General features: G+C 43.3%; 1 protein-coding gene across 1 annotated transcript in view; it reads right to left on the bottom strand.

Annotated features, from left to right (window-relative positions):
• The window catches only part of LOC149434668 (A-type potassium channel modulatory protein KCNIP2-like), a 70764-nt gene extending 63702 nt beyond the window's left edge, over nucleotides 1–7062 (bottom strand). Inside the window, exon 1 of the mRNA XM_089663542.1 lies at nucleotides 6774–7062. Coding sequence (XP_089519668.1) covers nucleotides 6774–6855 — 82 coding nt within the window. The 5' untranslated portion in view covers nucleotides 6856–7062. The remainder of the gene's footprint in view (nucleotides 1–6773) is intronic.
• Between the last annotated feature and the right edge of the window lie 20014 nt (nucleotides 7063–27076).

The following is a 27076-nucleotide window of genomic DNA, read 5'->3' as shown; positions in this document are numbered from 1 at the left end:
GGTTCCTCCTGGTGCGGTGGGTCCTGGGTTCCTTCTGGTGCGGTGGGTCCTGGGTCCCTCCTGGTGAGTTGGGTCCTGGGTTCCTCCTGGTGCATTGGGTCCTGGGTTCCTCCTGGTGTGGTGGGTCCTGGGTTCCTTCTGGTGCGGTGGGTCCTGGGTCCCTCCTGGTGAGTTGGGTCCTGGGTTCCTCCTGGTGAGTTGGGTCCTGGGTTCCTCCTGGTGCAGTGGGTCCTGGGTCCCTCCTGGTGTGTTGGGTCCTGGGTTCCTCCTGGTGCATTGGGTCCTGGGTTCCTCATGGTGCAGTTGGTCAGGGTTCCTCCTGGTGCATTGGGTCCTGGGTTCCTCCTGGTGCAGTGGGTCCTGGGTTCCTCCTGATGCAGGGGGTCCTGGGTTCCTCCTGGTGCAGTGGGTCCTGGGTTCCTCCTGGTGCAGTGGGTCCTGGGTTCCTCCTGGTGCAGACAATGCCCGGCCTCATGTGGGGAGAGTATACAGGCAGTTCCTGGAGGATGAAGGAATTGATACCATTGAATGGCCCCCACACTCCCCTGACCTAAATCCATCCTCTGGGATGTCATGTTTCGGTCCATCCGATGCCACCAGGTTGCACCTCAGACTGTCCAGGAGCTCAGTGATGGCCGGGTCCAGATCTGGGAGGAAATCCCCCAGGACACCATCCGTGGTCTCATTAGGACCCTCCCCCGACGTTGTCAGGCATTCATACAAGCACGTGGGGGCCATACACACTACTGAGGACCATTCTGAGTTACTGCAATGACATTTCAGCCAAATGGACTCGCCTGCTGCATCATTTCTTCACTTTGATTTTCGGGGGGGGCTTTGAATTCAGTCCTCTGTAGGTCGATCATTTCCATCAAACGATGGGGCGTCCTTACGTTCCTCACCCATCCCCCGTCCATGTCAGTATAGAGATCCAGCAGGAGATTCCTCCCCATTGGGATCTGATGGTTTGTCAGAGTCTTCCTCTCATTTTTTTTAGCGTCCCTGCTCGGGTGCCCCCATAGCAAGCTGATTGCTACGGGGGCACCTGACAGAAGGGAGGAGCCAGAAGCGCCTGCGAGGACCTGAGAAGAGGAGGGTCAGGGCTGCTCTGTGCAACACCATTACACAGAGCAGGTAAGGACAGACATGTTTATTATTTTTAAGAAAAAAAAAAACCAAAAAAACAAAACTTTAGTGTCACTAACTTTTTTTGTACGGAACATTTGATCAACCGTTGCGCTAAAATTGTGTCTTATAAAAATTGAAAACAACTGGTATTTTTTTTTTGCATATAATATTTGGGTTTTTAATTAATCTTGAGGCCTAAAATGATTATTTTAAAACCCAAAAAGGGACTAATCATCATTTTATTAATGAAAGTACAAACAACCCCAAAAATCCCCCCAAAAAATCGCCTAATGTGAACGGGGCCTATGCTGTATGTGGTGCATTATTAGCAGTCCATTAATTCGAATGGGCTGACAAATGCATGGAAAGATGCAAAAAGTAGCACAGACATGTTTTTGAAATTGCATCACACCAAACAGCATGCATGGTACTGCGGCCTTCTGCGTTCCTGCTTGCGTTTTGAAAGCGCGATTTACACGCGCTTCCGTGTGCCACCCATAGGGCAGCCCATTTACGTCTCTTACCTTTTCACCCAAAAAGAAGCTCGTGCACGTGCATTTTGCCATGATTTTTACATGTGCATTTTGCCGAGATTTGTATGGGGAGACAGAGGAGTCCCTAGGGTTGGTGTCACCCGGTGCGGTAACATGTTCTGTCACCCCTCCAAAGAGGAAGCAGTGGTGCCAATGTAGCAGTAAAATGAGTATCCCTTGAAGATATGTATCCCCTGAAGCAACTGCGTATGTACCGGGTTCAGGCTGAAGAAGCAGATTTTAGCACAGAGCCGGCGATCGGCTTCTTCGGCCTGAAACCAGCACATGCGCAGTTGCTTCAGGGGATACTCATTTTACCGCTACACCACGGCGGGGGCAGCTGTCACTGTGATGGCATCCTGCTCCTGCACCCCCTGTGATGGTGTCACCCGGTGCGGTCTGCTCCCCCTGCACCTCCCTAGGGACGCCACTGTCACCCGGAGCAGCCTGCACCCCTCGCACCCCCCTAGGGACGCCACTGCAAGGAACATGCTTTGAGCATTCCTGCACTACAACTGGTGGGAACAAGCAAAGAAATATTGCCGTACGGTTTGATGCGGAGTCATGTGATGTACCCCATATCAGCCAATGAGATTTCACCTTATACATTCAGGTCATTTAGGAGATTATTTCTGATTGGTTCCTATAGGCTGTTGTACATCATCATTGCTTTATTTTCCTACCTTCTCGAATAATCTGTATGTAGCAAGAAAAAAAAAAAATCTATCCTTCTCAATCAACCGGTTCAACAACCCACAATCTGCTCATATGTTATATCACCGGATTGTAAAGCAAAATATTTAATAATAAATATAATTTATATCATTTTATTAATTATAATTATTTACCATATTTTAATCATAACTACAAGTGGTCTGTTATAATATTTATTATAATATTATTATCATTTTTATCATATTAATTATATTTATTTATAATATTTTTTATAATTATAAGTGTTTTATTATAATAATTATTAGAATATTATTATTATCATTTTTATAATTTTTAGTTAGAATTATTTATAATTTTTTTTTATAACTATAAGTGTTTTGTTATAATAATTCTTATAATATTATTATCATTTTTATAATATTAATTATATTTAATTAGAATATTTTCTTTATCATTTTAAGCTTTTTAATATAATAATTCTTATAATATTATTATAATTTTTTTTATAATTTTATTAGTTATAATTATTTATAATATTTTATTTATAACTATAAGTGTTTTGTTATAATAATTCTTATAATATTATTATCATTTTTATAATATTAATTATATTTATTTATAATATTTTCTTTATAATTTTAAGCATTTTATTATAATAATTCTTATAATATTATTATAATTTTTTAAATAATTTTATTAGTTATAATTATTTAAAATATTTGCTTTATAATTATAAGCGTTTATTATAATAATTCTTATATTATCATTTTTTATAATTTTATTAGCTATAATTATTTATAACGTTAAGTGTTTTGTTATAATAATTCTTATAATATTATTTTCTTTTTTTTATAATATTAATTATATTTATTTATAATATTTTCTTTATAATTTTAAGTGTTTTATTATAATAATTCTTATAATATTATTATCATTTTTATAATTTTATTAGTTTATATTGTCTTTATAATTATAAGTGTTTTATTATAATATGTATTATAATATTATCATTTTATAATTGTATTAGTTATAATTATTTATAATGTTTTATTTATAACTATAAGTGTTTTATTACAATAATTATTATAAAATTATTATCATTTTTTAATATTAATTATATTTATTTATAATATTTTCTTTATAATTTTAGGTGTTTTATTATAATAATTCTTATAATATATTATCATTTTTATAATTGTATTAGTTATAATTATTTATAATTTTTTAAATATTTTTAAGTGTTATATTATAATAATTCATATAATATTATCATTTTTATAATTTTATTAGTTATAATTATAAATAAAATATTATAAATAATTATAACTAACAAAATTATAAAATTTATAATAATATTATAATAATTATTATAATAAAACAGTTGTAATTATAAAGAAAATATTATAAATAATTATAAGTATTTTATTACAAAAATAATAATATTATTATTATAATTATTATAATATTATTATAATTTTTATTATTTTGTTAGCTATAATAATTTATTTGTAAGCAGACGTGTTTTATTATAATAATAATTACTATAATATTATTATCATTTTCATGATTGTAGTAAATATAATTATTTATAATACTTTTTAATTCTAAGTGTTTTATTATAATAATAATTATTATTTTTATAATTTTATTAGTTATAATTATAAAAAAACATGATAAATAATTATAACAAAATTATAAAAATGATAATAATATTATAAGAATTATTATAATATTAACATAATTATAAAGAAAATATTATAAATAATTATTATTATAATAAAACACTTAGAATTATTTATAATATTGTCTTTATAATTATAAGTGGTTTTATTATAATAATTATTATAATATTATTATCATTTTTATAATTTTGTTAGTTATAATTATTTATAATTTTTTTATAATCATAAGTGTTTTATTATAATAATAATAATTAGAATTTTATTATCATTTTATTAGTTATAAATTATATTTATATTATAAAAAATTATAAGTGTTTTATTATAATAATTATTATAATTTTTATAATTTTATTAGTTATAAATTATATTTATATTAAAAATAATTATAAGTATTTTTTTTATAATAATAATTATTATAATTTTATTATCATTTTTATAATTTTATTAGTTATAAATTATATTTATTTTATAATTCTAAGTGTTTTATTATAATAATTATATTATTATTATTATTTTCATAATTGTCTTAAATATAATTATTTATAATATTTTATTTATAATTCTAAGTGTTTTATTATAATAACTATTATAATATTATTAACATTTGATTATCATTTTTAAAATTTTATCATCAATAATTGACATAATTTACATAAGAACAAACAAAAGCAAATCCAACCAGTCCAAAAAAATATATTTAATATTTTTTTTAATATATCTGTCTATCTATCTATCTATCTATCTATCTATCTATCTATCTATCTATATATATATAAATAGATATATATCTATATATATAGATATATATATCTATACAGTCATGGCCGAAATTGTTGGCACCCTTGATATTTCTCCAGGAAATCATGTATTTCTCACGAAACGTATTGCATTAACACATGTTTTGCTATACACATGTTTATTCCCTTTGTGTGTATTGGGACAAAACAAAAAAAGGGAGGAAAGAAAGCAAATTCGACATAATGTCACACAAACCTCCAAAAATGGGCTGGACAAAAGTATTGGCACCCTTTCACAACTGCGGATAAATAAGAATGTTACAAGCATGTGATGCTCCTGTAAACTCACCTGGGGCAAGTAACAGGTGTGGGCAATATAGAAATCACACCTGAAAGCAGATAAAAAGGAGAGACGTTCACTTAACCTTTGCATTGTGTGTCTGTCTGTGCCACACTAAGCATGGACAACAGAAAGAGGAGACGAGAACTGTCTGAGGACCTGAGAACCAAAATTGTGGCAAAATATCAACAATCTCAAGGTTACAAGTCCATCTCCAGAGAACTAGATTTGCCTTTGTCCACAGTGCGCAACATTATCAAGAAGTTTGCAACCCATGGCACTGTAGCTAATCTCCCTGGTCGTGGACGGATGAGGAAAATTGATGAAAGATTGCAACGCAGAATAGTCCGGATGGTGGATAAGCAGCCCCAAACATGTTCCAAAGACATTCAAGCTGTCCTGCAGGCTCAGGGAGCATCAGTGTCAGCGCGAACTATCCGTCGACATTTAAATGAAATGAAACGCTATGGCAGGAGACCCAGGAGGACCCCACTGCTGACACAGAGACATAAAAAAGCAAGACTACAGTTTGCCAAAATGTACTTGAGTAAGCCAAAAGCCTTCTGGGAAAACGTCTTGTGGACAGATGAGACCAAGATAGAGCTTTTCGGTAAAGCACATCATTCTACTGTTTACCGAAAACGGAATGAGGCCTACAAAGAACAAAACACAGTACCTACGGTAAAATATGGTGGAGGTTCAATGATGTTTTGGGGTTGTTTTGCTGCCTCTGGCACTGGGTGCCTTGACTGTGTGCAAGGCATCATGAAATCTGAGGATTACCAAAGGATTTTGGGTCGCACTGTAGGGCCCAGTGTCAGAAAGCTGGGTTTGCGTCCAAGATCCTGGGTCTTCCAGCAGGACAATGACCCCAAACATACGTCAAAAAGCACTCAGAAATGGATGGCAAAGAAGCGCTGGAGAGTTCTGAAGTGGCCAGCAATGAGCCCAGATCTAAATCCCATTGAACACCTGTGGAGAGATCTTAAAATTGCTGTTGGGAAAAGGTGTCCTTCCAATAAGAGAGACCTGGAGCTGTTTGCAAAGGAAGAGTGGTCCAAAATTCCGGGTGAGAGGTGTCAGAAGCTTATTGATGGTTATAGGAAGCGACTGATTTCAGTTATGTTTTCCAAAGGGTGTGCAACCAAATATTAAGTTAAGGGTGCCAATACTTTTGTCCAGCCCATTTTTGGGGTTTTGTGTGACATTATGTCATATTTGCTTTTCTGCCTCTGTTTTATATTTGTTCCAATACATACAAAGGGAATAAACATGTGTATAGCAAAACATGTGTTAATGCAATACCTTTTTTGTGTGAAATACTTGATTTTCAGGAAAAATATCAAGGGTGCCAACAATTTCGGCCATGACTGTATATAGATATATATATACATACATACAGGGGCAGACTGACCATTTGGAAACTCAGGCACTGCCCGAGGGCCCGGGGTCAGTAGGGGGCCCCATGAGATGCCCCTGGTACCTTTTTCATAGGCTTTTTTGAGTTTGGGCAAGGACACAGGGGCCCCATGATCCCCTATTGCCGGGGGCCCCATGAGTTGTCAGTCCGCCCCTGGGGGCCCCATGAGTTGTCAGTCCGCCCCTGGATACACAAAGCCCACTTTGGGATACAATGTGATCCAGGAGCTGAAAGGAAGAAATGGTCCCCAAGACTCACTTTTCCGCCTCCTCAGTCTATTGGGCAGCAGGTCCCTGACAGACTTGAGCATACACCCGGCCGTCTGTGGGATAAATGCCATCTTCTGCCCGAAATCCCCCGAATTCCCGGTTTCTGGGTAAATATGCTGCTGCCTCTTTCTCCAGCCTTCTCGGGTTGTTGCAGCGAGAGGTTCCGGCTGGTGCGCGGATGGTAATTATTGGGTGTCTTTTGCCTTTTAATTCAGCGATCCGGCAGATCCTGCAGTCTGGTCACACTACACACTGCAGAAGTCTGCGGCTGGAGCCGGGAGGTACAGGAACAACGTGGGTTTTTTTTTTTTTTTTTTAATCACTGCAGATGTGTTGTAGACGCAGAGACCTCCGCTGGAAGTGAAGCATGTCAAGGCCTCGGGAGGCTGTTCATCATCCGAATACGAGGGGGAAACCCTTCCCCAACCCCCCCCCCCGACACGGCGACAATCAACTTTCTGCATGTGTGCGGGATACGGATTGCTGCAGGATGGAGGGGATGTGCGGAGGGACGTGCCGAGGCGATGATATTCCAAACGTCGAGAATTGGCAGCAGTCGGGTTTATGAAGGAATGCGAATATTTAGTCCCAATTCATAACGATTGTCCTGCCTGACTTACCAAATTCACAGGGGTCAGAGGTCGCCTAGGAGTTCTGCTATTGACCCTGTAATACCCGAACCGGGGAGCTCTCCGGCGTTCACCTGGAGGTGCCGGGTTTCCCGATTCATTATGATGAATATTTTATATCAAATTTTTCTGAATCTCACTCATCAGCTTAAGTATTAGGGGTCAAAGGTCACCCAAAGTATATGGATTCTGATATTTAAAATCTTCAACCTGTAACACCCATACTGGGGAACCTGCCGGCGTTCACCTGGAGGTGCCGGGATTCCCGATTCTTTTTCAGTCATTTTTATTGAGGTTTTATAATACAGAATTCCTAATTTATAATTAATATCTTGTCTTACCTATGAAAGGTTTATATTTATTCATTTTTTCATTTCACAGGGGTCAGAGGTCACCAAAAGTACATGAGTTCTGCTATTTAATACCTGTAATACCCGTCCCGGGGAACCGGCCGGCGTTCACCTGGAGATGCCGGGATTTCTGATTCATAATGAATGAAAAGTTTATATTCAATTGCTCTGAATAGGACTCATCAGCTTGAGGATCAGGGGTCAAAGGTCACCCAAAGTGTATGAGCCTGTAATACCCGTACACAAATCCCTCCTAGCACAACTCCCACCCCCCAATCCCCCTCCTGGGAAAAAATTCCCCCCACCAATCCCCCCTCCTAGCACTAATCCTCTTCCTTCAATCCCCCCACCTTGGACAAATTCCCCCAAATCCTTCCTCTAGCTAAAACCCCTCCAAATTACTCTTCTCAGCATAAAATCCTCCCACCTTATCCCAATCCCCCCAGGCACAACCCCCCCATTTCTCCCTCCTAGCACATCTCCCTACTAGTACCAATTCTCCCCCCCCCACACACCAATTCCCCCTACTAACACAAATCCACCCCAAATCCCCCCTCCTAACACAAATCCCCCTTCTCCTCTCCTAACACAAATCCCCCCATCCCCCCTCCTAACACAAATCCCCCCATTTCTATCTCCTAACACAAATCCCCCCAAAATCCCACCTCCTAACACAAATCCCCCTTATTCCCCCTCCTATCACAAATCCCCCCTTCTCCTCTTCTAGCACAACCCCCCCCCCCATCCCCCCTCCTAACACAAATCCCCCCATTTCTCTCTCCTAACACAAATCCCCCCAAAATCCCCCCTCCTAACACAAATCTCACCTAGGAACAAATCATTCCTCTAGGTAAAACCCCTCCAAATTACTGTTCCCAGCATAAAATCCACCCACCCTACCAAACACCCCTTCCCCCATGGCACAAATTTCCCCCCACCCACACAAACCTCCCTCCTACTCTTAGCACATATCTCCCTATTCCTTCTCCTAGCACAAATCCCCCCCCCCCCATTACCCATCCCAGCACAAATAGCCCCCATCCCCCTCCTGCACAAACCACTCATCTCAGCATAAATTATTGTTACCCCCCTTCCTTTTCATTGCGTACAGTTCCCGTGGCCTACAAGCTCCACCCCAACTGCCCCCTAGATCCGTCCATGGCAGAGAGTAAGGAAACCATAGCTGCACCCCAGACAGCAGTGCACCCTAGGCGGCTGCCTAGTCCCCCTAGTGGTAGCACCAACCCTGGCTCGGGGGGGGGGGGTTATTTTATACTAAATATAAAGGAAAAAGCAAAATGTTGAGAAAATAAAAACGTTTCTTAGCGTCTGTTTAACACCCCAAACTGACCCCTTTTTTGGAAAGCAGAAACGGCGATCTTATTTTTGCTACAAATTGTTTTTGTTATGGGATAAACATGCTGGTATTGAGGGGGCGTGGTAATGTTGCGCTAGAAATTGCGCAGGGAGGCAAAAGGCAGAGGGAGGAGGAGACGAAGGGGTTAATGTGCAGGCGCATACAGTGGAAGAATGGAGATCAAAGCGTCACATAGAGAGATCAGATCACTGTCCGTGATTTTGTGATCGCTGTGATTTGCACGGTGATCACAATGTGCAGAGCCTCTCGAATCGGCTCTGTGCGCTCAGTTTGGCTCGGTTTATGGGTACATTGGCCGCCCAATGATACTTTTTTTTTGCAGTGCCGTTTATAAATGATGCCGATACAGTGGTAGGTAAGTGATTATCGGAATACCCAAGAAGGACCTACCTGTGAAACGGCTAGCTGTCTGCCTGTCCTGGTTTTAGTGTTTTCGGAGTCCTGGACCTGCCATCCACACACAATGCCGTGTTTAACATCTCTACCCTCGGGATTTGACAGCAAGTCACAACTTCAACCATGCACCTCAAATAATTATGACACGTCCCAGGCTGCATGTCACCGTGGGATTGGATCGTGTAAATTAGAACCGAGAGATCTCACAAACTTTAACACCTCCTGTCAAGTTCTTGAACAATTAAGCCTGTCAGATTCCATGACAACGTGGTGATTGGATTTAGGTGGTTGAGTTGCCCGTGTGATGTATACTGTTCAACCATACCTTGTTGAGGCATTGTCTCCACCAGACCTCTGTGGCACCAAGTCAGCGGTATCGATCCATTAAGTCCTTTAAGTTGGTAGATGGGGCCTCCATGGATTAGGTTGGCCAGTTTTCCTTCCTTGGCCTACTCATGAACTTGTCTCCAGGTGGCTGGTTTTCTTTCCTTGGCCCACTTTTGGTCGGTCCTGACCACTGCAGTCCGGGAACACCTCCTTTCAAGTTCTTGAACAATTAAGCTTGTCAGATTCCATGACAATGTGGTGATTGGATTAGGGGGGTTGAGTTGCCCGTGTGATGTATACTGATCAACCATACCTTGTTGAGGCATTGTCTCCACCAGACCTCTGTGGCACCAAGTCATCGGTATCGATCCATTAAGTCCTTTAAGTTGGGAGGTGGGGCCTCCATGGATTAGGTTGGCCGGTTTTCCTTCCTTGGCCCACTCATGAACCTGTCTCCAGTTGGCTGGTTTTCTTTCCTTGGCCCACTTTTGGTTGGTCCTGACCACTGCAGTCCGGGAACACCTCCTGTCAACTTCTTGAACAATTAAGCTTGTCAGATTCCATGACAACGTGGCGATTGGATTAGGGTGGTTGAGTTGCCCGTGTGATATATACTGATCAGCCATACTTTGTTGAGGCATGGACTCCACTAGACCTCTGTGGCACCAAGTCATCGGTAGCGATCCATTAAGTCCTTTAAGTTGGGAGGTGGGGCCTCCAAGGATTGGGTTGGCCAGTTTTCCTTCCTTGGCCCACTTCGGGTTGGTCCTGATCACCGCAAACCGGGAACACCTCCTGTCAAGTTCTTGAACAATTAAACTTGTCAGATTTCATGACAACGTGGCGATTGGATTAGGGTGGTTGAGTTGCCCGTGTGATATATACTGGTCAGCCAGACTTTGTTGAGGCATGGACTCCACTAGACCTCTGTGGCACCAAGCCATCAGTAGCGATCAATTAAGTCCTTTAAGTTGGGAGGTGGGGCCTCCATGGATTAGGTTGCCCGGTTTTCTGTCCTTGGCCCACTTCTAGTTGGTCCTGACCACTGCAGACCGGGAACACCTCCTGTCAAGTTCTTGAACAATTAAGCTTGTCAGATTCCATGACAACCTGGTGATTGGATTAGGGTGGTTGTGTTGCCCGTGTTATATATACTGATCAGCTATAACTTGTTGAGGAATAGACTCCACTAGACCACTGAAGATATGCTGTGGTACCGAGTCATCAGTAGCGATTCATTAAGTCCTTCCTTTGGAAGTCAAGTTATGATCCTCAAACCATTCTTGAATCCATCAGACCAGGCCACCTTCTTCCATTGCTCCGTGGTCCAGTTCTGATGCTCATGTCCCTATTGTAGGTGCTTTTGGCTGTGGATACGGGTCAGGATGGTCACCCTGACCGATCTGTGGCTACACAGCCCCATACACAACAAACTGCGATGCTCTGTGTGTTCTGGAAGCTTTCTATCGGAACCAGTATGCACTTTCAGGATTATGAGCTACAGCTATTGGATCGGACTACACAAGTCAGCCTTTGCTCTCCACCTCCATCAGTGAGCCTTGGCCACTCATGAACCTGTCTCCGGTTGGCTGGTTTTCTTTCATTGACCCACTTTTGGTTGGTCCTAACCACTGCAGACCGGGAACACCTCCTGTCAAGTTCTTGAATAATTAAGCTTGTCAGATTCCATGACAACGTGGTGATTGGATTAGGGTGGTTGAGTTGCCCGTGTGATATATACTGATCAGCTATAACTTGTTGAGGAATAGACTCCACTAGACCTCTGAAGATATGCTGTAGCACCAAGTCATCAGTAGCTATTCATTAAATCCTTTAAGTTGGGAAGTGGGGTCTCCATGGATTAGACTTGTTTTTTCAGCACTTCCCACAGATGCTCGTTTGGATTCAGATTCAGAATGTGGAAGTCAAGTCAACACTTGTTGTTATGATCCTCAAACCATTCTTGAATCCATCAGACCAGGCCTCCTTCTTCCATTGCTCTGTGGTCCAGTTCTGATGCTCATGTCCCCATTGTAGGTGCTTTTGGCTGTGGACATGGGTCAGCATGGTCACCCTGACTGATCTGTGGCTACACAGCCCCATACACAACAAACTGCGATGCTCTGTGTGTTCTGGAAGCTTTCTATCGGAACCAGTATGCACTTTTTCAGCAAAATGAGCTACAGCTATTGGATCGGACTACCCAGGGCAGCCTTTGCTCTCCACCTCCATCAATGAGCCTTGGCCACTCATGAACCCGTCTCCGTTTGGCTGGTTTTCTTTCTTTGGCCCACTTTTGATCGGTCCTGACCATTGCAGACCGGGAACACCTCCTGTCAAGTTCTTGAATAATTAAGCTTGTCAGATTCCATGACAACGTGGTGATTGGATTAGGGTGGTTGAGTTGCCCGTGTGATATATACTGATCAGCCATAACCTGTTGAGGCATGGACTCCACTAGACCTCTGAAGGTATGCTGTGGCACCAAGTCATCAGTAGTGATCCATTAAGTCCTTTAAGTTGGGAAGTGGGGCCGCTATGGCTTATGACTTGTTTTTCCAGCACATCCCACAGATGCTCAATTGGATTCAGATCTGGAGAATTTGGAAGTCAAGTCAACACTTGTTATGATCCTCAGACTATTCTTGAATCCGTCAGACCAGGCCACCTTCTTCCATTGCTCTGTGGACCAATTCTGATGCTCACGTCCCCATTGTAGGCACTTTTGGCTGTGGATACAGGTTAGCATGGACACCCTGACCGGTCTGTGGCTACACAGCCCCCTACCCAACAAACTGCAATGCTCTGTGTGCTCTGGCACAGCAATTGAGCAACAGGAGCTCTTCTATTGGATCGGACTACACAGGCCAGTCTTTACTCTCCACCTCCATCAATGAGCCTTAGTCACCTATGAACCTGTTTCCGGTTGGCCGGTTTTCCTTCCTTGGCCCACTTTTGGTCGGTTCTGACCACTGCAGACCGGGAACACCTCCTGTCATTCTTTTTAAAATTCAAATTTCGATAGAAAGCTATATTCAATCTATTCTATTTTTTTATTCTATTCTGTTCCTTTATATTCTATTTTATTCATTTATTTTATATTCTATTTTTGTTATTTTATTCCTTTCTATTCTATGATTTTCTTTTCTATTCTGTTTCATTCTAATCAAAATTAGAATTTCGAAAGATGGCTATATTCTAACACTAACACCCCTTGAAGGAAATCAGCAACATTCAGCAATATATATGAATTTGATTCGATTTTCATTTTCAAACTTAGAATTTGATTGAAATTTCAGACAAAATTTCATCTCATTATTTCAGATTCGTTCGAATTCCTTACTATTGTAATTGGGAAATTCGGATACATCCAAATAAAGAAAATTTAGTCCGAATTTCAATTCGGAATGAATCGAACCACACATGTCTAGACATTATTTATGACACAACGTCACTGTCTCATGTACACGGGGCTATTAGGTGACCAGCGTGTCTTAGGAGTGTAGAAGGAAAGCTACACCCCATGAAAGAAAAATATATTTGAAATACTACAATTTAAGCCATATTCAATATATTTCAATAAATATATATATATACAAATACACACAAGAATGCAGCCATAGAGAAGGAGAAATGATTGATTTACAGCCTCTATGGGTGTAAAAGCAATCAGTGTAAAAAAAAAAAATCTTCATCACCCCCCACAAGTAGTACAGTGTCACCATGGTGACACTGTACTGCTAGGGTGACAAATATAAAAAAAAAATAAAAAAATAATAATATAAAAAAAAGTTTAAAATTATAATTTTGGTTATAAACTAATTTGGGTTATTTTTTTTTTACTAAAAATATAACAGAATAAATTTTGGCCAAGATTTATGATCAAATACTATTTATTTGCAAAATTTTGTAAGAAAAACACTTTTTTTTCAAAATTTTTGGACTTTTTAATTTACATAGCAAAAAAAATTAAAATCCCAGCGGTGAATAAATACCACCAAAATAAAGCTTTATCTGTCTCAAAACAATGCTAAAAAATTCATATGGGTACAGTGTTGCATGACCGCGCAATTGTCATTCAAAGTGTGATAGCGCTGAAAGCTGAAAATTGGCCTGGGCAGGAAGGGGGGGAAAGTGTCCGGACTGGACGGGGGGGAAAGTGTCCGGACTGGACGGGGGGGAAAGTGTCCGGACTGGAAGGGGGGGAAAGTGTCCGGACTGGAAGGGGGGGAAAGTGTCCGGACTGGAAGGGGGGGAAAGCGTCCGGACTGGAAGGGGGGGGAAAGTGTCCGGACTGGACGGGGGGGAAAGTGTCCGGACTGGACGGGGGGGAAAGTGTCCGGACTGGAAGGGGGGGGGAAAGTGTCCGGACTGGAAGGGGGGGGGGAAAGTGTCCGGACTGGAAGGGGGGGGGGGAAAGTGTCCGGAGTGGACGGGGGGGAAAGTGTCCGGACTGGAAGGGGGTGAAAGCGTCCGGACTGGAAGGGGGGGAAAGCGTCCGGACTGGAAGGGGGGGAAAGCGTCCGGACTGGAAGGGGGGGAAAGCGTCCGGACTGGAAGGGGGGGAAAGCGTCCGGACTGGAAGGGGGTGAAAGCGTCCGGACTGGAAGGGGGGGAAAGCGTCCGGACTGGAAGGGGGTGAAAGCGTCCGGACTGGAAGGGGGTGAAAGCGTCCGGACTGGAAGGGGGGGAAAGCGTCGGGACTGGAAGGGGGGGAAAGCGTCCGGACTGGAAGGGGGGGAAAGCGTCCGGACTGGAAGGGGGTGAAAGCGTCCGGACTGGAAGGGGGTGAAAGTGTCCGGACAGGAAGGGGGTGAAAGCGTCCGGACTGGAAGTGGTTAAAGTATATTTTTCTTCCATATGGGCACAAGCACAGGGAGTTGATGCAAACTCCATGCAGACGGTGTCTAAGTTGGGATTCAAACCAAGGAACCCAGGGTTGCAAGACAGACCTGCTAGCCACTAATCCCATGAGCGGCTTCGGTTGGCGTAACCAAATTCCAAGCAGGGGCGGACTGACCATTCCGGCACTCGGGCCCAGGGTCAGGAGGGGGCCCCATAAGATACCCCTGGTCCCTTTCATAGGCTCTTTCGGGTGTGGTTTGAGTGTGGGCGAGGACACAGGGACCCCATGATCCCCTATTGCCCGGTCGCCCCATGAGTTGTCAATCCACCCCTGATTCCATGTCTACTTTGAGAGAATTCCCCATATAAGTAATGCGGCCCTTCTGCAGTGCTGGTTCCCCGTTTGGCACTCTGTTCTATTGACTGTCTTTCTAGATCGAGGTCTCGTTTACAGCGGGAAATGTTAGAAGTAAACTGGGTTAGTAGTTGACGCTTTTGGTCATTCCTTGTAAATAATAGAAGAGGTAGGATAAAGGATCTCTGAAACCAGGACGGAGCAACGACACCACCTATTCCTGGAGGTTCAGAAACCTAAACTGCCCAGACAATGGAAGTAATGGAGGAAAGGAGAGTCGCTGGTGTGACAGTGCGATCATCGTTACCCCATATGGTAGAGCCTTTAATAGACAGTCACAGATCTGTTTCACAACACAGAAGCCCAATGTGCAGGACTCCACCGTACATGACAGATGGGTGGAAGGATGCCAAGGAGGCCGAGGGCGTATATGCTCAGGCATATATAATGACCAAAATTAAAGCCGGACTCCGGGCAAACAGCTAAGTGCAGCAATCGAATACATATGTGGGAGTTGTTTTACCTGTCAAAGGTTCGTTCAGTACATAGGCAGACTCTGCTTCCTGCTTAGGAGTGCTACACCATGATTGTGCGGTTGACATCTATATCAACCATGGTTGAGAAGGAATAGAGAAAACGATTGAACCTCTAACAGGAACACACCTCCAGCCACTTATACTTACCTCCACTGCAATTCCCTGCTGGTCTGCGGAGCCGGGAGCCCAAACCCTGTGTTATGAAAGATGCACCTGGTGGGTAATGCTAGCTACCCCAAGGCGTGGGGTCTCACTGATAGGTTGGTCTTCACCAAGGAGTGATGGGTCGGTGAACCTAGGGGCCAAGGGCTATTTTGCTGCTTGTTGCCACTGGGTAGCAGCCTTCGGGTTGCCCTTTCAAAGGGTCCTAGCTGCAGAGTCTCTACGTTAAGGAGACAGGATGGGATGAGGCAGCAGGCCAGTGACCAGACAGAGGTCGAGGAAGGTGGCAGACAAGAGTCTAGTGGGGGTCCAAGTAGGGGTTGAGGAAGGCGGCAGGCAAGAGAGAAGTTAGGGTCCAAACAGATGTTCAGGAAGGTGACAGGCAAGAGTCTAGTGGGGGTCCAAGTAGGGGTTGACGAAGGTGGCAAGCAAGAGAGAAGTTAGGGTCCAAAAAGGCATTCAGGCACGTGGCAGGCAAGAGTCTAGTGGGGGTCCAAGTAAGGGTTAAGGAAGGCGGCAGGAAAGAGAGAAGTTAGGTTTCAAACAGATGTTCAGGAAGGTGGCAGGAAAGAGTCTAGTGAGGGGTCCAAGTAGGGGTTGAAGAAGGCAGCAGGCAAGAGAGCAGTTAGGGTCCAAACAGACTTTCAGGAAAGTGGCAGGCAAGAGTATAGTTTGGGTCCCAGCAGAGTTCGAGACAAGAGGCAAGCAAGAGAGTAGTCTGGGTCCAAGCAAAGGTTGAAGCAGGTGGTAGGCAAGAGAGTGTCCAGGCAGAGGCTGAAGCAGGTGGCAGGCAAGAATGTAGTACTTTGCTGCTTGCTGCCACTGGGTTGCAGCCTTCACGCAGTGGTGCAGAGTGGCTAAGTTGAGCAGACAGGATAGGATGAGGCAGCAGGTCAGTGTTCAGGCAGAGGTTGAGGCAGGCAAAAGAGCAGTCAGGGTCCAAATGGAGGTTGAGGCAGTCAGCAGGCAAGAGTAAAGTTGGGATCCAAACCGGTGGCAGGTAAGAGAGCAAAGCAGGTGGCCAGCATAGTCATAGTCCAAGCAGAGGTTGAGGCAAGCAACAGGCAAGACAGTAGTCTGTGTCCAAGCAGAGGTTGAGGAAGATGGTAGGCAAGAGAGGAATCAGGGTCCAAGCAAAGGCTGAGGTAGGCGGTAGGCGAGAGAGTAATCAGAGTCCAAGAAGAGGTTTAGATGGGTGACAGGAAAGAGAGTAATCAGTGTCCTAGCAGACATCGAGGCAGACGGCAGGCAAGAGAGTATTCAGGGTCCAAGCAGAGGTCAAAGCAGGCTGCAGACATGAGAGTAGTCAGTGTCCAGGCAGACGTCGAGGCAGGTGGCAGACAGAAAAATAGTTGGGGTCCAAACAGAGGTCGAGGCAGGCGGCAGACAGGAGAGTAGTCATGGCTCAAGCATTGGTTGAGGAAGGATGTAGGCAAGAGAGAAGCTGGTGTGCAGGCTGAGGTCCAGGCAGGTGGCATACAGAAGAATAATTGGGGTCCAATCAGAGGTCGAGGAAGGTGGCAGACAGAAGAATAGTTGGGGTCTTATCAGAGGTCGAGGCAGGTGGCAGACAGGAGAGTAGTCATGGTTCAAGCATTCGTTGAGGAAGGTGGTAGGCAGGACAGTAGCTGGTCTCCAGGCTGAGGTTGAGGCAGGCGGCAGACAGAAGAATAATTTGGGTCCAATCAAAGGTTGAAGCAGGCGGCAGACAGGAGAGTAGTCATGGTTCAAGCATTGGTTGAGGAAGGTGGTAGGCGGGACAGTAGCTGGTCTCCAGGCTGAGGTTGAGGCAGGTGGTATACAGAAGAATAATTGGGGTCCAATCAAAGGTTGAAGCAGGCGGCAGATAGGAGAGTAGTCATGGTTCAAGCATTGGTTGAGGAAGGTGGTAGGCAGGACAGTAGCTGGTCTCCAGGTTGAGGCAGGCGGCAGACAGAAGAATAATTGGGGTCCAATCAAAGGTTGAAGCAGGCAGCAGACAGGAGAGTAGTCATGGTTCAAGCATTGGTTGAGGAAGATGGTAGGCAAGAGAGTAGCCGGGGTCCAGGCTGAGGTTGAGTCGGGCAACAGGCAAGGTGAGTAAAAGGAACAGAGTCGGCAACAGTAGATGGAGACCAGAGCAGAGTCAAAGTCATGCAATCCAGGTCAGCAACAGGTAATCAGAGAAGGAGAAATCTCACACACAGGATACCTGGGAAGACAACACAGCAACGGCCACCAGAAAATTTGATGTTTTAAGACCCTTCAAGCCAATGAACACCCCCAGCATCGGGGATGCAGGTTTGCATGCTCACCCCTACATGCACGTCATACCCAAAAGACGACACACTGCAGACAGGACGAGCCACGCCACTGGAGAGACAGAGTAATAGCTCTGAGCTACCGGGAGCTCCCTCTAGTGGTTAATTTCTATGTAACAATGTGTAAACGCAAGGTTTTATAAACATGAAAGTCATTTCCAATTTTCTCTACAAAAAAATAGCTCCAACTAGTAATAGTTCGCAGAAAACACGCTTTACTTTCCTTTACAGCCCATTCACACTGATGCGACATGTCGTGCGACTTTGGGGTCCAAAAGTCACACGATGAGTCGCACCCCATGTTTCCCAACGAGTACCATTCATATATGTGCAGCGATTTGAAGGTAGTTCCCAGGGGTGGACTGACAACTCATGGGGCCCCTGGGCAATAGTGGATCATGGGGCCCCTGTCTCCTTGCCCAAACTCAAAAAAGCCTATGAAAAAGGTACCAGGGGCATCTCATGGGGCCCCCTACTGACCCCGGGCCCTGGGGCAGTGCCTGAGTTTCCAAATGGTCAGTCCGCCCCTGGTAGTTCCTGCACTGCTTTTCATGCGACTGGAGGGCCATAGACTTCAATGTGACATGAAAGTTGCACCTGAATGATATACACGCGACTTGTGTGCGCCGTTGTGCAACACAAACAATCATCCTCGGTCAAAGCCAAAGCCGCGCTCATCCAACGTCGCGTCGAGTCGCAATGAAAATCGCGCGATTTTGAAGTCAAGTTTATACCGATGTATACATCAGATATAATCAGGGGCGGACTGACCATTAGGAAACTTGGGCCCGGGGTCAGTAAGGGGCCCCATGAGAAGCCCCTGGTACCTTTTTCATAGGCTTTTTTGAGTTTGGGCAAGGACACAGGGGCCCAGGGGTGGACTGACAACTCATGGGGCCCCCAGGCAATAGGGGATCATGGGGCCCCTGTGTCCTTGCCCAAACTCAAAAAAGCCTATGAAAAAGGTAGCAGGGGCATCTCATGGGGCCCCCTACTGACCCCGGGCCCTCGGGCAGTGCCCGAGTTTCCAAATGGTTAGTCCACCCCTGCAGGGGCTCCATGATCCCCTATTGCCCGGGGGCCCCATGAGTTGTCAGTCCGCCCCTGGATATAAATGCAAGACACCGGCGGAGGGACAGGGGGGCGCCATGCGCTATATAATACCGCAGCGGATCCTTCTCACCCTCCCCCTCCTCGCTGTTCTTCTGTAATGGTGACAATTCATAATTAAAAATAAAAAAAGTGAGATCTCTGACAAGCCTAATAATAACCTAAAATATATATATATATAAAAAAAAAATATAACTGTTAATGCAATTTTACGCTCGGCTGATAACTTGCTAACTTGGCTTTACACATCCGCAATGTTGCTGCGACTTTGCCTGCAGCCCAGGCAGCGGGGACGGTCAAAAGTCACGCGTTGAGATGGTGCGCCACGATCCGCGGGGTAATTAGAGGCGTCGGGGGGGGTGCAAAATCTGGCTCAGCTCTGCATAGAAACCAATCAGCTTCCAGGTTTTAGGCTCCTCCGTTCACGGTTTGCTTTTTTGGCCGTTTTTTTTCGCAGTTCGTTTTGCGTTTTTCTACGCGCGTTTTGACGTGTTTTGTATGTTGTTCAACCTTTTTTTTTTTTCTTAGATTTTTTTTGCTGGGCAGAATAAAAATGCAAAAACGCGGCAAAAACGCATTACCGTGCATTTCAGCAGATTCTCCGTTGAACGCTATTGTAGCAAATATGCTGCTTTTTTGCTTTTTAACCTTCATTCCGGCTGCACGCAAATGTGCGGCCTCCCGGTGTCTGGGCCTAGATGCCGAGGGGCTGCACATTTGCGCTCTATTAAAAAAGAACATATGTGCCGAGAGCGCGCGCCCTGTACGCTCCCAACACACATGTCTGGTACTCACGGAAAGGTCCCGAACTCCTCTTTTGATCAGGACCTTTCCAGCATGCCACGGCGGTCACATGACCTCTAAACTCCGCCCCGCCCGTCCCACCTCCCGGCTTCTGAAACTCTTAAAGGGCCAATCTCCGATCTGAGGAGAGCGGATATAGTGAATGCGGGGTCCGGGGAGAGCAGATATAGTGAATGCGGGGTCCGGGGAGAGCGGATATAATGAATGCGGGGTCCGGGGAGAGCGGATATAGTGAATGCGGGGTCCGGGGAGAGCAGATATAGTGAATGCGGGGTCCGGGGAGAGCGGATATAGTGAATGCGGGGTCCGGGGAGACCAGATATAGTGAATGCGGGGTCCGGGGAGAGCGGATATAGTGAATGCGGGGTCCGTGGAGAGCGGATATAGTGAATGCGGGGTCCGGGGAGAGCGGATATAGTGAATGCGGGGTCCGGGAGAGCGGATATAGTGAATGCGGGGTCCGGGAGAGCGGATATAGTGAATGCGGGGTCCGGGAGAGCGGATATAGTGAATGCGGGGTCCGGGGAGAGCGGATATAGTGAATGCGGGGTCCTGGGAGAGCGGATATAGTGAATGCGGGGTCCGGGGAGAGCAGATATAGTGAATGTGGGGTCCGGGGAGAGCGGATATAGTGAATGCGGGGTCCGGGGAGAGCAGATCTAGTGAATGCGGGGTCCGGGGAGAGCGGATATAGTAAATGCAGGGTCCGGGGAGAGCGGATATAGTAAATGCGGGGTCCGGGGAGAGCGGATATAGTGAACGCGGGGTCCGGGGAGAGCGGATATAGTGAACGCGGGGTTCGGGGAGAGCGGATATAGTGAACGCGGGGTCCGGGGAGAGCGGATATAGTGAACGCGGGGTCCGGGGAGAGTGGATATAGTGAACGCGGGGTCCGGGGAGAGCGGATATAGTGAACGCGGGGTCCGGGAGAGCGGATATAGTGAACGCGGGGTCCGGGGAGAGCGGATATAGTGAATGTAGGGTTTAGGGAGAGCGGATCTAGTGAATGCGGGGTCCGGGGAGAGCGGATCTAGTGAATGCGGGGTCCGGGGAGAGCGGATATAGTAAATGCAGGGTCCGGGGAGAGCGGTTATAGTAGATGCGGGGTCCGGGGAGAGCGGATATAGTGAACGCGGGGTCCGGGGAGAGCGGATATAGTGAACGCGGGGTCCGGGGAGAGCGGATATAGTGAACGCGGGGTCCGGGGAGAGCGGATATAGTGAACGCGGGGTCCGGGAGAGCGGATATAGTGAACACGGGGTCCGGGAGAGCGGATATAGTGAACGCGGGGTCCGGGGAGAGCGGATATAGTGAACGCGGGGTCCGGGGAGAGCGGATATAGTGAATGCTGGGTCCGGGGAGAGCGGACATAGTGAATGCGGGGTCCGGGGAGAGCGGATATAGTGAACGCGGGGACCGGGGAGAGCGGATATAGTGAACGCGGGGTCCGGGAGAGCGGATATAGTGAACGCGGGGTCCGGGGAGAGCGGATATAGTGAACGCGGGGTCCGGGGAGAGCGGATATAGTGAATGCTGGGTCCGGGGAGAGCGGACATAGTGAATGCGGGGTCCGGGGAGAGCGGATATAGTGAACGCGGGGACCGGGGAGAGCGGATATAGTGAACGCGGGGTCCGGAGAGAGCGGATATAGTGAACGCGGGGTCCGGGAGAGCGGATATAGTGAACGCGGGGTCTGGGGAGAGCAGATATAGTGAATGCGGGGTCCGGGGAGAGCGGATATAGTGAACGCGGGGTCCGGGAGAGCGGATATAGTGAATGCGGGGTCCGGGGAGAGCAGATATAGTGAATGCGGGCTCCGGGGAGAGCGGATATAGTGAACGCGGGCTCCGGGGAGAGCGGATATAGTGAACGCGGGGTCCGGGTAGAGCGGATATAGTGAACGCGGGGTCCGGGGAGAGCGGATATAGTGAACGCGGGGTCCGGGGAGAGCGGATATAGTGAACGCGGGGTCCGGGGAGAGCGGATATAGTGAATGCGGGGTCCGGGGAGAGCGGATATAGTGAATGCGGGGTCCGGGGAGAGTATTGGGGGGACTCTGATGTGATAGGAGGACTTTGAGGTGAAGGGGAGCCTCTGATGTAATGGGGCCCCTGAAGTACTAGGGTACCTCTGATGTTATGGGGGGACTTTAATTAAATAGGGGGACTCTAATGTGATGAGGGCCTCTGATGGGATGTGGGGACTTGTATGTAATGGGGAGGTATCTGACGTGATGGGGGGACTTTGATTTGAAAGGGTTACTCTGATGTAATTAGGGTCCCTTTGATGTGATGGAGAACCTCTGATATTTTGGGAGGGCTGTGATGTGAAGAGGGGACTTTGATGAAATAGGGGAACTCTGATGTGATGGGGGACTCTAACATGAAATAGGGACTCTGGCATGAAGGGGGGCCTCTGAGGTGAAGTTAATGTCTGCATCATCGCAGGTTCAGATTGCCCGGGAAGGGGGGGGGTGATTTTACAAACTTTTAAAAGGTGTTGTGACTGGAAATGGTCGGGAATCTCTGATCTAGAGATCTAGCGAGGGTCCCGCCAACCACACGTTTCTATAGCAACCCTCCCGCCGCACAATCTTCACACTCCATACAAAGTGATAATGAGGTGACGCGGCGGCTTTGCTTTCTCAGCTTTTCCCCGATGACGTGTGACCAGGACGGGCCGCTCAAGGTGAGGGTTATATATAGAGCCAATGATGGAATCCTTCACCGGCCTGAATCCTCCAACATCCGCTCAGCACCATCAACCCTGTGACCCCACTGGGGAGATTTCCCCTCACTTCCTGTCCCTATGACCCCCACCTCCCCCCATCAGTAAAAATAGGAATGTGGTTGTCACCAGGACAGAAAGACGGCAATTAACAAATATTTCCTCAGCATTCACAATGTCCTATTTCTGGACACAAATTAGCCATTGCACGCAATGCAACGCCATGCAAGTGCAAACTAGCCCCCGAGAGATTTAAGAGGCCCATCCACCCAAAATCTACATTTTAGAATTGAGCAGACTTTACACAGTTTGTGTCAAAGCATCGGCTTTCAGTTTTAAACGTTTGGCACTCTTTGGTTCATAGAAAAAAAAAAGATTATGAGGTGTACTCATAAAAAAATGAAATCAGGATAATACCACATTATGGTCACTAGATGGCGCTAATGATTATAGTAGATTCATTTTAACTGATTATAACATTATTTTATAGATATATAAATTTATACGAAATATATAACATTTTATAAATTATACAATTATTTTTATAAATTATAAAATTAAATTTATTATAGTACAGTTATTGCTTATAGTAAATTTATTATTATTAAATATTATTATTATTATTATTTATTGCCTATAGTACATTTTGTATTTATCAATTATTATTATTATTCATTGCCTAAAGTAAATGTATGTATTATTATTAATATTATTATAATTAACAAATTTATTATTTATTGCCTATCAATGTATTATTATTATTATCATTCAAATGTATTATTATTTATTGCCAATAATGAATGTATGTGTCATTTTTTATGATGATGATTATTGTAAAAATTATTATTATTTATTGCCTGTAGTACATTTTTTAAATGTATTAAATTATATTATTCATTGCCGAAAGTAAATGTGTTTATTATTATTATGTATTTATTATTAATATGTACAAATTATTATTATCTATTATTAATTACCTATAGGTAATGTATTTATTGCTTATAGTAAATGTATTTATTATCATTTACTATTCATTGCCTATAGTCAATGTATTTTTGTTATTATTATTATTTGCTTATAGTAAATGTATTTATGTATTATTATTATTATTATTAATAATAAAAAATGACTAATAAAAATAATAATAATAATAACAATAATAATGAATTAATTTATTATTTATTGCCTATAGTAAATGTATTTATTATTATTTATTGCTTATAGTAAATGTATTTATTATCATTTACTATTCATTGCCTATAGTCAATGTATTTTTGTTATTATTATTATTTGCTTATAGTAAATGTATTTATGTATTATTATTATTATTATTATTATTAATAATAATAAATAAATATAATTAATAAAAAATTACTAATAAAAATAATAAAAATAACAATAATATTGAATTCATTTATTATTTATTGCCTATAGTACATTTATTTATTAATTATTATTCATTGCCTAAAGCAAATGTATTCATTATTATTTATTGCTTAGAGTAAATGTATTTATTATCATTTAATATTCATTGCCTATAGTCAATGTATTTTGTATTATTATTATTTTGCTTATAGTAAATGTATTTCTGTATTATTATTATTAATAATACTAATAATAATATAAATAATAAATATTAATAACAATAATAGTTAATTTATTATTTATTGCCTATAGTACATTTATTTATTAATTATTATTATTCATTGCCTAAAGCAAATGTATTTATTATTATTATTATTATTATCATTATTATTTATTGCTTATAGTAAATGTATTTATTATTATTTATTATTCATTGCCTATAGTCAATGTATTATTATCATTATTATTATTATTTTTTGCTTATAGTAAATGTATTATTAATAATTATTATAAAAAAATTTATAATAAGAATAATAATTGTATTATTTATTGCCTATAGTACATTTATTAATTAATTATTATTATTCATTGTCTAAAGCAAATGTATTTATTATTATTATTATTATTATTATTACGATCATTATTATTTATTGCTTATATTAAATGTATTTATTATCATTTATTATTCATTGCTTATAGTCAATATATTTTGTATTATTATTATTATTTATTGCCTACAGTAAACCTATTTATAGTTCATTTTTTGTCTAACTATTCCCTCAGCTCCATCTAGTTTCCATAATGCCGTATTTTCCTTTTTCCCTCTAATCGGTATAAACCTCTAACATTCGACCTGCAATCAAAAATATAAAAAATCCGATTGCACAGAGCGAACGTATAAGCAGTTTCACAGGAATATTTTTCGAGTATATAGTTAGTCTGGCTGAAAAAAGACAAAATTCCATCCAGTTCAACCCTCAAAAAAAAAAAAAGTTATAATCCTACAGCCACAGTTGATCCAGAGGAAGGCAAAAAACCCAGCAAAGCACGATCCAATCTGCTCCTGCAGGGAAAAAATTCCTTCCTGATCCCCCGAGAGGCAATCGGATATTCCCTGGATCAACTTTCCCTATAAATGTTCTATCCAGTTATATTCTGTGTATCCAAGAAAGAAGAAAGATTCCAGCCTATCAGGAGAGCTCAGTGGCTGTTTAATGGCAACTAATGTCCTGCTTTATCTGTGACAGAAGGCGGCGACGGGGCGGCGGGGCGCTCACCGCGGGTTCCTGTGTTCACAGATGGAGTTACAATTACAGGACGCAACAAAAGCAATTTGAATATTTTATGAAGCGCGGAGGCTGGGAATTCGCGGAGAATCTCGGTGTGCAGGAAATACAAGCTGTTCAGGATTAAATACCGATCGTCTCTGAGCCGGGAACAATGGGCCGCGCGGTCACAGTACTGACTTATCACCTGCAGGATTCCTCTGGTGTCGCATTTATCCTTTACATCGAATATTCTATCAGGACGCCACTCTGCAATAATGCCTCCTCCTAATCGGGTCACTATGGGCCCTCATTTGGAAACTCGGGCACTGCCTGAGGGCCTGGGGCCAGTAGGGGGCCTCATGAGTTGTCAGTCCGCCCCTGGCCCTCATTCTCCCCTTTGGGTCCCGACTCATCTCTGACCCCACCCCCCCCCATTAATTCTTAAATGTGATGGGCGACCTCGCTGATCGGGATGTTCTTCGGGTCGAACATAACAAATATAATGACAGTAACAAATATCTTCTCTCCATGTAGCAGGCAATTTAAATTGACACAAACGTGAGAAAAAACCCACATGGAAGAAAAAATATATTTGAAATATATTTTTTAAATATTCTTCCCAAATATATTGACGTGTATTTGAAATGCTACAATTTTGGCCATATTCAATATATTTCAATAAAAAAAAAAAATAACTAAATAAATAAAAAATAATTAAAAAAATAAAATAAAAAAAATAATAAATATATATATACAGTTGTGTTCAAAATACTAGCAGTCAGACATCACTAACCGGATCAATCACTGTTTTTGGTGGAAATGATATTTCTACATGGCAAATAATTTCCTAGCAGGTGTAGTAGAGTCATAGAAATCCAACAGACCCGACAGTCATGACATGCATGCTGTTGATTCTGTGTCATTGAATCACTCATTGAAAGGGGCGTGTTCAAAATAATAGCCGTGTGGAGTTCTATTAGTGAGGTCATTCATTCTTTGAAAAACAGGTGGCAATGATTGCCCTTATTTAAGGAAGGAAGGCAGCAAATGTTGGACATGCTGGTTACAGTGCATTTCTCTCTGAAATTCTGAGGAAAATGGGTGGTTCCAGACATTGATCAGAAGAACAGCGTACCGCGATTAAAAAGTTGATTGGAGGGGAAAACATATAAAGAAGTGCAGAAAATGATCGGCTGCTCAGCTAAAATGATGGCAAATGCTTTAAAATGGCAACCAAAACCTGAAAGACGTGGAAGAAAGCAAAAACTACCATTGGAATGGATAGAAGAATAGCCAAAATGGTGTGGACTCAGCCAACAATCAGCTCCAGGAAGATGAAAGAAGGAGTGACGTTCCCTGTGAGGACTCAGCCAACAATCAGCTCCAGGAAGATGAAAGAAGGAGTGACGTTCCCTGTGAGGACTGTTACAATTAGAAGACGCCGATGTGAAGCCAAGCTATCTGCAAGAAGTCCCCGCAAAGTCCCACTGTTGGGAAAAAGACGTGTGCTGAAGAGGTTACAATCTGCCAAAGAGCACATTGACCGGGCTAAAGAGAAATGGCGCAACATTTTGTGGACTGATGGAAGTAAGATTGTTCTTTTTGGGTCTAGTGGGCGGAGACAGTTTGTCAGACGACCCCCAAACACTGAATTCAAGCCACAGTACACTGTGAAGACTGTGAAGCATGGTGGTGCAAGAATCATGATATGGGGATGTTTCTCATACTACGGTGTTGGGC

This window comes from Staurois parvus, unplaced genomic scaffold, assembly GCF_062004578.1.
Source record: "Staurois parvus isolate SC_StPar_1 unplaced genomic scaffold, SC_StPar_1.0 ptg001715l, whole genome shotgun sequence".
Classification (NCBI taxonomy): Eukaryota; Metazoa; Chordata; class Amphibia; order Anura; family Ranidae; genus Staurois; species Staurois parvus.
This window is presented reverse-complemented; position numbering and strand designations above follow the sequence as displayed.